The 12,801-nt window shown below is 38.5% G+C and overlaps 1 protein-coding gene across 2 annotated transcripts; it reads left to right on the top strand.

The window, feature by feature from the left end:
• The first annotated feature begins 2,252 nt into the window (after positions 1-2,252).
• Positions 2,253-11,328, top strand: LOC311291593 (guanylate-binding protein 1-like). Of its 2 annotated transcripts, none has more exons than XM_084410705.1 (11): positions 2,253-2,543; positions 2,797-2,993; positions 3,935-4,062; positions 4,271-4,380; positions 4,491-4,684; positions 6,724-6,966; positions 7,103-7,380; positions 8,633-8,845; positions 9,462-9,564; positions 9,781-9,974; positions 10,636-11,328. In XM_084410705.1, exons 2-11 carry the CDS (start codon positions 2,801-2,803, stop codon positions 10,855-10,857), a joined length of 1,878 nt encoding a protein of 625 aa, XP_084266831.1. In that variant the 5' UTR covers positions 2,253-2,543; positions 2,797-2,800; the 3' UTR covers positions 10,858-11,328. The 2 variants fall into 2 exon arrangements, with proteins under 2 accessions (XP_084266831.1, XP_084266830.1); XM_084410704.1 differs by having other exon boundaries at positions 2,524-2,626.
• The last annotated feature ends 1,473 nt before the right edge of the window (positions 11,329-12,801 follow it).

The following is a 12,801-nucleotide window of genomic DNA, read 5'->3' as shown; positions in this document are numbered from 1 at the left end:
GAAAGAACTTTACAAGGACTTTACTTTGAAGTGGGAAAATGTTGTTTTGTTTTTTTAGAAAACAAAGTAAAGAAGATATGTTCTTTATTATAAATTTATTAATTGTGCAAGCTAAATTCTATATCCACAAATGCAAATATATAAAACAAAAACCGGCCTTTAAACATTTTTATTGTGATATGTTATCGTATATAAAATTAAGTGGTTCATTGAACAAAAAGGCTATGAAAACTAGAAATATTTGTATAACTTACAATTTGTTTGAATGTATGTGATGTCTATCCCCCTGGAAGGGTAATATTAAGTTGTATGCTTTGTATACTGTTGTTTACGTTTGAGCAAAAAATAATAATAATAAGGGCACTTCTCCCGGAAGGGCGCGCGCGCACCCGTAGACCAGAGCGAGAGAGCGAAAGCAGTATGCCCATCAAAGCGCTGTGCTCGGCTTTAGCACAATGTCAAAGAAAGAAGTGTGTTTTTGGTTGCCAGGGCAAGACAACCCTGCACAGATTCCCAAAGAACCCAGCGTTAAGGGACCAGTGGATGGAGTTCGTTTTTCCAGAGCATCAACGGAGTTGTGCAAGTGTTCTTGTTTGTTCCCTGCATTTCGACGGTGATTGTTTTAGAAACAAGGCCCAGTTCGACGCCGGATTTGCAGATCGTCTAATGCTTAAGGATGGAGCAGTCCCAACGATAAAGGTTCACGGTCGTGCGATGGAACCGCAGGCGGTGAGTGAGTAAAACTGCTTCAAATGTCTGTGTGTTGTTAGTTAGCTATCGGCGCATTAGCACAGCAAACAGTGAACAGCACTCGTGATTCTTTAGCTCCGCCCACACGGCACGCCTCCAGCCGTTCGGCTTTTTCCGGAAAGACTCGGTACAGCCCATCTTTCTTTTATAAATATAATGAAACTAAAGACTTTTTGGAGATATGAAGGATGCAATACTACTCTATAGGTACTCAAGATTAACGTGAGATTGACTGAAACTGAGTGTCCCCCCCCCTTTAACCCAGAATCTATGTTTAGCAGGTGAAGTAAAATGGGTGATTTCTGGGAAACCCCTGCCTCGACTATATATACTATATATAATCTATATATCAGGCTCTGGTGCAGATCAATGCACACTCTAACGGCTAATATTGCCCACAACCCATTGCGTGCGGGAGGGAGAAGCTTTGTGGTGATGGTGGTATCTATGGTGATGTAAACATGGCAGCCGGATGCAGCCGCGGAGATTCGCCCTCAGTTTTTAAGTGTAAGAATTCAAATGTTTAACCCTTATTAAAGTTATATTTTATTGCCTCGTAATACTAATGGGGTTATGTTGTGCCAAAAAGTACCGTGTTTATCTTGTAGGGTCCGATGAAATAAAAAGTACAGTCACAGTGTCATGCAAGTGTCTTTTTTTATGTATTTCTTCTGATGTTTCTGTCTTAGATAAGTTACCTTACTATAAACTCTTATGAAAATAAACACCTTTTACTACACTAACCATAGTTTAACCACACTGACTTATTTGTAGTAATACTGTGGCTGTACAAATATTAACTTTATCAATCCAACCAAAGAAATATGGTTACTACACTTTTACTATAGTAAAAGCATGGTTCATTTTCATCGGGGTATTTTTGAGTATTATACATAAGTATAAAATACGTTAAACAATAGTTATACTATAAACTTTAAATATTTTAGCTTTCGTTACACACATTGCACATGAACGTCAGAACCAGCCGCCTCACAAACGACCTGCGTTTGGTTGATCTACGACGACAGCCTGCTTCACTCCTCACTTTGGTAGGACACATTGTAAATGTATTTTGGAAAAAAAGATGGGAATAGTAAATACATTTATATATGACATATAAGAATGAATGAAATGTAAAATGTTTTGTTAACAGTCATGGTGTGCGTAAGCCTGTTTTATGCTTCTGCGTCGAACTGCCGCCGTAGCTACGTCGTAGGCTGTGTGTAGCGTGCGTACCCTACGGCGTACCCTGACGTGCACCTCTCCAAAAATGTAACAACGCGTCAATTCTACGCGGACACAAGCGCTGTGATTGGTCTGCCAGAACCCCTCCCTCGGGGTTTCACACGCTCCCTAGGTGCGCGTCAACGCGGACAACGACACAGAAGTATAAATTAAAACCAACACGTTGCCTACGGCGTATAGGCTCCGGCGTAGGTCCGACGCAGAAGTATAATGAGGACGTTCTCGTTCACGTTGCATGACGTCATCGAAGTATGTCCCAGAACGTGCATACTTTTTTGCTACACACTCAAAAGTATGTACTTTTTCCTCACAAAAAAAGTACATACTTTTAGGTCGTAGTATAAGTAGGCGAATTGGGACTCAGCCTATGTACTCAAGATTAACGTGAGATTGACTGAAACTGAGTGTTTCACCCCCCTTTAACCCAGAATCTATGTTTAGCTGGTTAAGTAAAATGGGTGATTTCTGGGAAACCCCTGTCTCGACTGAGCGAGCTCACACCTCCCAAGTGGTGCATACTTTCACTTTCACTCGTTTCAGCGTGTCTGGTAATGATCTATTTTTTACAGTCTATGGTAATGACTCAGAATAACAAATTTAATGACGGGAGGAGCCTCAACCTAGCTAACGGGTTTGTGCAGTTTATAACTTGATCCGCACAGTCGCTTTCTGCTGTTAAAACAACAAATTTCTTCGCTAACACCAGACAGTCTTATCGCGGGAATGGCTTTGTTTTAATTTTGTTTTTATCTTGCGGTTTGTTGTTGTTGTTGTTGTTGTTGTTGTTGTTTTTTTTCGCAGATTCATGGCGTGTGGCGGTCTCATGTCCGCTCCAGTGTGTCTCATTGAAACTGATGAAAATGGGAAGCTGTGTGTTAGGAAACAGGCCAAAGACATTCTGGATGGGATAAATGAGCCGGTGGTGGTGGTGTCTGTGGTGGGACTCTACCGTACGGGGAAGTCCTACCTTATGAACCGCCTGGCAGGACAACAGTCAGGTGAGAGAAACTGCTGAAAGTCGTGTTGTGCAGTAGGCTGGAAGCACGGTAAATGAGTATGTGTAAAACAGTATAGGCTAACTGCATTAAGTAGGGAACTTTTATACATGTAAACAATTATAAATTACAAATATAAGTTAAAATATGAATAACTTTTTTGCTAATCTGTGCCCTGGACAATTTATTCAGATTCATTCAAATGGATTAAATAGCCTACACCTTAAATTAAAATGTATTCACAAAATATTTTGTGGGGCATAAAGTAGCCTGAACAATTGTACAGTGAAACAACCGTCCTGAGATTGTAATGATGAAAAAGTATAAAAGGTGTACTCAGTAAAACCTCCCTGACACTGTTGCTCACAGAATGAATTGATCGTAACTGACTGAATAAAGCATTTCAACAATGGCATCTGCAACTAAAAACTGTGATTATACTTTGTAATAGTTAACAATATTATAGGTCAATCTGTAATGATTATTTTGGTTTCTCCTATTTCTATCGAGTAGCCTAACTATTTACATCTTAACCTGTGACTCATTTTGTACCTGACACTCTGAGGAATGCTGAATGGCTGAAATGCATCAGTGTGTAGTGTTTAGTAATTTTCTAATGTTTCTAGAGTGAGCCATGATGCGAAAAAAGGCTTTTTAACTTTTTGGATATTTTTTTCAAAAAATATTATTGATATTCAGAAAACTTGTGTCAGGTTGTGTTACCAACATGCAGGAAACCATTTTTTGACAATCATAAACCTGTAAATGGTATCACAAACCGGATATCATCTAAAGATTTTTTCTTTTTAATATTATGTTTTTGAGAAACGTATAAAACCAACGTGAATACAAATATTATATTTCTTGAGTTCTGGATTGGCGAGTAGATTTAAAGATTTGTTTTCATCTTGGACATCCTTAAATGTCATTGTGACTTGTCACAGGCTTTGCTCTTGGCAGCACTATTGAATCAAAGACCAAAGGCATCTGGATGTGGTGTGTCCCTCACCCCTATAAAGAAGGACACACCCTGGTGCTGCTGGACACAGAGGGACTGGGTGATGTGGAGAAGGTGAGGAGGAAAACTGCATCCATAGCAACATTATCTCTATAGTCTACCATCACCTGTCTTGTGCTAATTTTCCATTTAATAGATGAGAAAATTCACTGCACAGAATTATTTAGACATTACACATCGGTTTTAAACTGAATGGTCTTTTGCTACTAAAGGTAAATAAGTGGCCACTTATTCTGTAGTTGACGGACTGTTTATGTTTCAGGGGGATGAGAAACATGACACGTGGATCTTCTGTATGGCTGTTCTTCTCAGCAGCACTCTAGTGTACAACAGCTTAGGGACCATTGACAACAATGCACTGGAAAAGCTGCAGTATCCTTCCATCCTCCATACACAATAAACATGCACATTCACTGTAACAAAAGAATTGAAAACACTCTCATAGCATTAGTGTAATTCTTCCTGAACAGAGCTTAATATAGCTACGTTACAGAGCTGACGGAGAACATTCGTGTGAAGGCAGAAGTGAATCGAGACGAGGACGAGCCAGCAGATTTCATGCGTGTTTTCCCATCGTTTGTCTGGGCTGTTCGTGACTTCACTCTGGAACTGAAAAAGGGGGATGACCTAATAACATCGGATGAGTATCTGGAGAGCTCACTGAAACTCAAACCAGGTGAGACAAAAACATACTCTTTTACCTACAGCCAAAAATGCCATCACAGTCAAGTTTTGTCCTGTTGAAAACCATTATTATAGACCAATCTGAAGTAGATAACAGGAAATTCTATGATGATCTTAAAGCTAAAGTGTGCAGCTAGTGACACATTAGTCATAATTGCAAAAATAATGACTGTTTTCAAAACAAGTTTTCCCTAAAAAAATCCCCAAACTCATTCCTCTGGCTTAGGCCCCGTCCACACTACTGCGTTTTCGTTTAGAAACGGAGAATTAAAACTAATACGATCTCCGTCCACACCAGCGTTTTAGCTGCGTATTAGAATTGATCTCCGTCCACATTAAAACGACTGAAAACGCGGATCACGTGACCATTCACCAACACTGGGCATGCGCGTGCCGGTGTAAACCTAGAGACTTTCAAACATAGACTGTAAAAAAATGCTTTCAAACATCAAAATATCATTTATTAATATGTATTTGTGTCAAAATGACATATAAACATCTTTTCCTATTCTATTTTGCCTGTAAACACTTCCAACACGCTTGCGTGTCGCATGAAAAATAGGCGTCGGTTCTATTTCTGGCATGCGATGACACCGAATGACTGATGACACCCAATCATAGAGCCGAGCGTGAGCTTCTGCGTCATCGTTTCTAAAGTCCTCCGTTTTGACCCGTCCAGACTAAAACGCCCTCCGGAGATTCAAAACGAAAAACGGGTCGGCAGCGTTTCTAAACTTCTCAGTTTTTGCCGTTTTAGTGTGGACTGGAGGTGCAAACGTAGCAAAAGGTCTCCGTTTTTAAACGAAAACGCAGTAGTGTGGACGGGGCCTTAGTTTAAATTAGCTCTCGTGATTATAATACAGTGTTTTCCAACCCTGTTTCTGGAGGCACACCAACAGTGCACATTTTGGATGTCTCCCTTATCTGACCCATATATTACTGATCTTGAAGTCTCTACTAATGAGTTGGTAAGTCAAATCAGGTGCGTGTGATTAGGAGGATTTGAAAATGTGTAGTGTTGGGGTGCGTCTCAGTCAGCTCCCGAGCTAGTAAATCAGTATATCGTGTTCATGAATTCAAGCACTGGTCAGGACGGTAAGGATCCTGGCTCACTACAAATTGAGAAACTGATGACTCTATTTCCAGTGACATGACAACGTCTTATAATAACTACTGGTATTTATGAACAACAGCAGAACTGACATCTTTCTGGCATTATTTTTAATGTTATTTTCAGTTCCCTGGAAGGATTTTGCGATTGAGACAGGCTTTTAAATGGCCGACTCCCTGATCAGTACCCTGATTAATGAACTAGGGAGCTGATTGAGACGCACCCTTGCTGTGCCTCCAGGAACAGGGTTAAGAAAGACTGATCACTGATATAGGGTGCTTCTCAAACAGAAGGCTTTATCCTATTACTAGTGATGCTATGTCCTTCCTAGTCCAGTCTTTCATAGACTTAAAGACTCCTCAGCATTAAACGCTAAAATGAAACGGTCTAGTAAGTGTGTATGGCTACTTCAAACATATTCCCACCCCCACGGTTAAAACTTAATTTTGGAAAAATACTTCGTATTAAAAATCTTTATGTTAACTGGCTTTCTATTAATGCAATAAGGTTGTAACAATGGTGTGTTTAATGACATCCGTCTGTGGTCTCCCAGTGGCTTATATTATTGACTGTTTATTGTCAAGTGATCAGTTTACACCAAAACTAAAGATAACATGCCTTTATCTCCGAAAACATTATTTTTGTCTTGCATTTCATAATGAACTCAGACAAACTAAGGATTGTGGGTAATTGAAGGATGTGAAGGATACACTTGATGCATCCTTCAAAATAAACTGAATGAAGGATGTGAAATGAAGGCTGCCTTCCAAGGATCCTTCAAACTGAGATGTAATGATGACGTTGCAGCTGAGATATGCAACTTTACCAGGACACAGCCTTCCATTTGAGAAGCACCCATAATGTATACAGTATATATTATGATTTCATAATTATGTTATTAATAATTATACTTTTTTTAGGGAGCTCACCTCAGGCTGAGAGGTTTAACCTGCCCCGCCGCTGTCTGCGTCATTTCTTTGCGGTGAGAAAGTGCTTTGTGTTCCCTCGGCCGGCTAGTACGCAAAACATGAGGAGAATGGAGAAACTGGCTGAGGAAGATCTGGATTCAGAGTTCCTTGAGCAGGCAAAAACGTTTTGTCGTTACATTTACGACAACGCAGATCCAAAAGTCGTCTGCGGAGGCTGCACAATTACTGGAGCAGGTGTGTGCCACCTTAGAAACCCTTATAGAGAACACATTTATAAAAGTTTTTAATCTCTTTTGAGAACCAATAATCAATGGACTGTGTATAAAAACAAAAAGGGTTAGCTGAACTATCGAGTTGTGTTTCCTGACAGCTCTGGGGAATCTTGCTGAGGTTTATGTAGAGGCGATCCGCAGCGGGAAGGTTCCATGTCTGGAGAACGCAGTCGTGTCTCTGGCTAAGATCCAGAACGTCCGTGCAGTGGATCAGGCCCTGGAGTCCTACATGACCGAGTTGCTCAGCATGGCTCAGCTTCCTATGGACCCTGCAGATCTGTCCAACATCCACACAGTCGCAGAGAAGAAAGCCATTGAAGGTTTCATCACCATGTCCTTCAATGACAATGATCAGATCTACCAACAAGAGCTCATGGTAAAATTTTATTCTTCTTGTGTTTTATTTTGCATTTGCATAGAGGCGATTAAGATTTAGCTAGATTTAGCTAACTTTTTATACATTTATAGAAAAGTTCCATGTTTAAAGCGGGGGTCAGTAGTTTCGGGATTTCTTCACTGTATTCTCGCTTTTTGCTCGCAGGTTTCTCTCTAGAGCTCCCCCCACAGCTTCGGAATAGATATTTGACAACACTGTTGTAAAAACTTGTTGGCGATTCTCAGACACCAGAGGCTAGTAGATCAACGACATCAAAGCAGATGGGACATTCTTTAAAACGTCTTCTTCATTCGGGTTCGAACAGCGTGAGGGAGCGCAATAATGACAGAATTTTAGCAGATTTCTTTTGGCCGTAAAGCAATTGTTTACATCGCGAGACTTGATATCACGCGATACTTCCTGACCCGGCGGCCGGCCGCCCCAAAGTTGCAAGTGCGGATTTTCCGCTCACGGGCACCAGGGGGGTGCGAAACGACCACCATTCAACCCGAAATAATTTATATAACCACTCCAAAGCTGTTCAGTTAAGGTAAAAAAGTTACTTAGTTCACCTTTAATACAAATTAAGCTTTATAATGATGTCAACAAATGATGTCAATAAAATGTAACTTGCATTTGTATTGAACCCAACATATTCATTTACAAACTTCTGAGCACTTCTGAACAGAAAAGTCAAAAGAGAACCATCACAAAAATGCATGCATAAATGCACCTTTTAAAAGATATTGTAGTCTGTTTAAGATGTACATTTTTCAGTTGTGAGAAATTTTCATCAAATTGAAATGAGTAATCTTTAAATGGTGTACATATTAGGAATTCAGAACAAAGGTGATGTATTTAATTAAAGTATGAACCGTTAAAACTTTGTAAACCATTTTATTTTAAAGTAAAATTTAGTAAATGCTAAAAGTCTTCATTTGCAGTGCTACATTTATTTAATATATTAAATATGTGCATAGATTCAAATAATGGAGATGCAACCCAGACAGCAACATAGTGTCAGCTCACATCTGGCCGTGTGGAATCCTCATGTGCCAGATGTCGGCCGGATCTGGGCCAACACTATGTTGCTCTCTGGGAATCCATGTGCAATATTCCCTTTATCTCAAATAAAAGTATAAAACAGTTTCTCTCGATTAAACGATTAAATTGTTATAATAAAGGTGTATTTAAAATTAAAATTCTCTCTCTCTCTCTCTCTCTCTCTCTCTCATTGCTTCTCACAATTTAGAGGAAGATTCATAATGAATATCAAGACATGTGCCTGCAGAATCATCAAGCGTCTCAAATGCAGTGTGAGGCTGTTCTGCGTGAGGTGTTTGATAAACTGGAAAAAGGCATTTCTGACGGATTATACCTGAAAACTGGAGGATACCGACAGTACAGAGACATGCTCGCACAGCTGGCTGAAGAGTACAGGGCAAGAACGCAGTCACAAATAATGGTACAGAACACGCATGCATTCTTTGCTTGCATTTTATTGTTCTGGATGGTCACGACAGCATGAAATAGCACTGATAAACATCCGTAATGCTGATAAAGATTAAAGATAACATGACAACAGCTAAAAGTCATGAAACTGAAACACGAAAATTTCTACCATTTACTCACGCTCATGTTTTTCGAAATCTTTGCTTTTGTTATTTTCCTTAAAGCATAAAATTAGAAATTTTGAAGAATGTACTTTTTATTCAAACAGTAATGAAATAGGGCAAAAAGCAAACAAACACCATGACTCATGTGTTAGACTCGATATTCCAAGTTATGCAATATGATACGGCTTTACAAGATATGGAAAATGGTGCACAGGATACTTTTATGATACTTGAATGATTGAAAGCCATGGTAACTAAGAACTTTGTATATAAAATAACATTTTTATAACATTCAAAAATTGAAACCATGTTGGTTTATAACAACATGAGGGTTAGTAATTTATAAATATTTATTTATTTGGGTAAACTATTCCTTTAAATATGATTTGTTGCTATCAAAACAACACTCCCATTTTTAAGAAAAAGATATTTTGAATGATTAGGAATGTTTTTTTTTTTCCACAGTGTGAGGAAGTGTTGAGTATGCATTTGAAAGCAAAGGAAGAGGTTGGAAATATTATTCTACAAGCTGATGAATCTCTCAGTGAGGCGGAACAGGAAAAAGAGGGTACAATTAAAATCATCTGTACTTTTCTGTCAATCAAGGCTCTCGGTGATAGACTGTACAATGACTTAAATTAGAGCACAGGACAGAAATGTGTGATTTTTGTGATTAACTTATAGCTGCAGTAGCTCACACTTCCATCACTGTATACTTCTCGTGTGTATGTGTATTGTCTGGCTGTTGAGCCAAAATTAGTAATCTTTCTCTTTCTCTATACAGTGCAGAGATTAAAGAATGAGATCTTAGAGCAGCGGCAAAAAGGCCTAGAGGAACAGAACCGGTTACAAGAGCAGGCGTTTAAAGATATGCAGAGAACCCATAAGGAGCATGTTGATCAGGTCTTTCATCAGATGGAGAGAGAGCAAGAGAGAATGAGGAGAGATAATGAACGAGTCCTGGAAGCCAAACTGAGGGTAAGAACAGTACACTCACTCTAAAAATTCTCACATGTTCAATGTTGTGCTTAAAGGAGAAAATTGTGTAAGTACTGTAGAATTAGAAAAGACCAGTCACAATTAGGTATGCAAATCGATGTAGGAAACATGAATTTCATCACAAACTCAGATGGATACTCTGTAAGTTGAAGTTATTGTTGCTGGTTTTTGAATAAGTGAACATTCTTTCAATAGAATATGGGAGATGTTTTGAATTAAGGTTTGAATAGAGTCTGTACATTAAGCCGTTTGGTCTGAATTAATTGCAAGGTGTAATGCTCAAAGTTAGAGGAATATTCAATGTAATGTTTTTGAAATCCCAATATATTAATGCTTTCAAGGGCCGTTATGTATAATAATTTAATTTAGCAGCATTTCAGCAAATTTATAATTTAAATCGTACTTTCTTTTAATGCATATATACAGAATAAACCAAAGTAAGAAGTAATGTAGAACATATAAAATGTGTATATATGCTTCTATGCTAAGTATATAGAATATGGGTGATTCTCTTTTGCTGTTTGACTCAATGTTTTTGACATGCTTGATTAGATGAGTCTGAGTTTTGAGGTTTACTGAATGTGCTTATGGTCAAGATTAGGATTAGACATTCTTTATTCAGATGCTGTTTGTGTTGCAGGAGAAGGAAACTCTTCTACAGCAGGGCTTTCAGCGGGAAGCTGCCCGGATGCAGAGCGAGATTGACAGCCTGAAAGCAGACATGAATCAACAGGAGACGTCCCAACCCTCCACGATGAGCAAGGTTGTGGATGGTATCGGCACTGCGGCGGCTTTGTTGTTGCCAGGCTTCATCCCTAAAGCAGTTGGGATTGGTCTATCCTGGCTCTCAAAACTGTTTTGAAAATGGATATACATTATTCACACACACTCACCTAAACATAGACTATATGTAGTATTCTCCATCACAGCTTGAATTGTCCTGCAATTACTTGTGAAATTAAGTTGCTGTTCTCCTAGATGATTCACATTTAAAGCCCAGTTTATTAACTGCCAAGCTTGCACCAACATGTTATGAACTAAGCAAAGATGTGCTATCAGAATCATGTGAACTTTTCCATATAGCTTTAAACTGATTCCCATAATCTGTGAATCTTGATGTAAAACTTCCTGGGAACCTTCAAATTTATATTTGGCCATATTGAGATTATAACATTGGCCGTGTGTCCAGTCGGCAGATTAAGAAAAGCCTTGTCAGTGGACAATATAATTGTTCTTTTTGTATTTAAAGTTTTACTTAACAGACTAAAACTGACTTACACCACTTTTTTATTGTTTTTGTTTGGTTGTAATCAGATAAAATTATTTTTCCCTATAGGCTGAAAGTGGTCTGTGATATAAAATATTGAATTTGATTCAAACTAATTGTGTCTTGCACAAAATAACACATTTTGACAGATTAGTTAAGTAATTTAGTAGCACATAACTGTATTGCAGCCAATAGAGCTTACAAGTAAGCAAGAGATTCGAGTGTAACGGATTTTGTAACAGAGTGTAACAGAAAGCTCCCATAACTGAAGTCCAAACACTTTTAAAGAATGACTTTTGAACAATAAAAATTATATGACAAAAAAAAAAGACTTTTGGTAGCAGATGGGTTCAGTGTAAGAATTTACAACCATAAATTAAACTCAATTAAAATGTATTAGAAATTATGTAAAAAAACAAAACTCATTTTTAGGCACTCAAAATGTTTGGTCTACTACAAAACAAAACAGACTAAACTACAACTTATGTAGAGTATTTGATTTAGGTTTTAAAATATCAATCTGTATGTTGTGACAATTTCGTGACGAACCCGCACCTTTTAATTACTATCACATGAATAAAATGAAGTTGACCAATCAGGAGACAGACAAAGGATGACGCAGAGGGTAAGAAAAGGAAGCGGTGCTGTAAAGTAAAAATATTAGAACCTCATTGTGTAAGAAACATAGGGGGAACAGAATCCGACGGCAAATAGTTCAGCTGTCGAAATCCGTTCCCCCACCCCAGTGATGAGAGATGTTGATGTATCGGCTTAAAATAAGCTTATTCTATGCTGTGTGTGGATGGAGCTTAAACAGCATCAATTTGATAAATATTAGAAGCTCAGTGTGTCAGAAATATGGGGGGAACAGAATCCGACGGCAAAAAAAAACAGCTGTCGGAATCCGTTCCCCCACTCCCATTATGAGAGTTGTTGATGTAATGGCTTAAAAAATGCTGATTTTATTTTTGTGCTTAGATGGAGCTTAACTTGCATCAGTTTAAAGAATATATTTTTTTGCCTTTTATTATGATAGGACAGTAGTATCAAGAAAGTTTGACGAACCGAAAATTGAACTCGGGTCGTAATAAGCTGAAAAACAATGATTATCAGTGCAGAGTGCACTGACCACTAGGCTATTAGATTTAGAAATTAGCTACAATGTGATAAATATTAGAACCTCATTGTGTAAGAAACATAGGGGGAACAGAATCCGACGGCAAATAGTTCAGCTGTCGAAATCCGTTCCCCCACCCCAGTGATGAGAGATGTTGATGTATCGGCTTAAAATAAGCTTATTCTGTGCTGTGTGTGGATGGAGCTTAAACAGCATCATTTTGATAAATATTAGAAGCTCAGTGTGTCAGAAATATGGGGGAAACAGAATCCGACGGCAAAAAAAACAGCTGTCGGAATCCGTTCCCCCACTCCCATTATGAGAGTTGTTGATGTAATTGCTTAAAAAATGCTGATTTTATTTTTGTGTTTAGATGGAGCTTAACTTGCATCAGTTTAAAGAATATATTTTTTTGCCTTTTA

The sequence above is a fragment of the Rutilus rutilus genome (assembly GCF_951802725.1).
Source record: "Rutilus rutilus genome assembly, chromosome: 6".
Classification (NCBI taxonomy): Eukaryota; Metazoa; Chordata; class Actinopteri; order Cypriniformes; family Leuciscidae; genus Rutilus; species Rutilus rutilus.
This window is presented reverse-complemented; position numbering and strand designations above follow the sequence as displayed.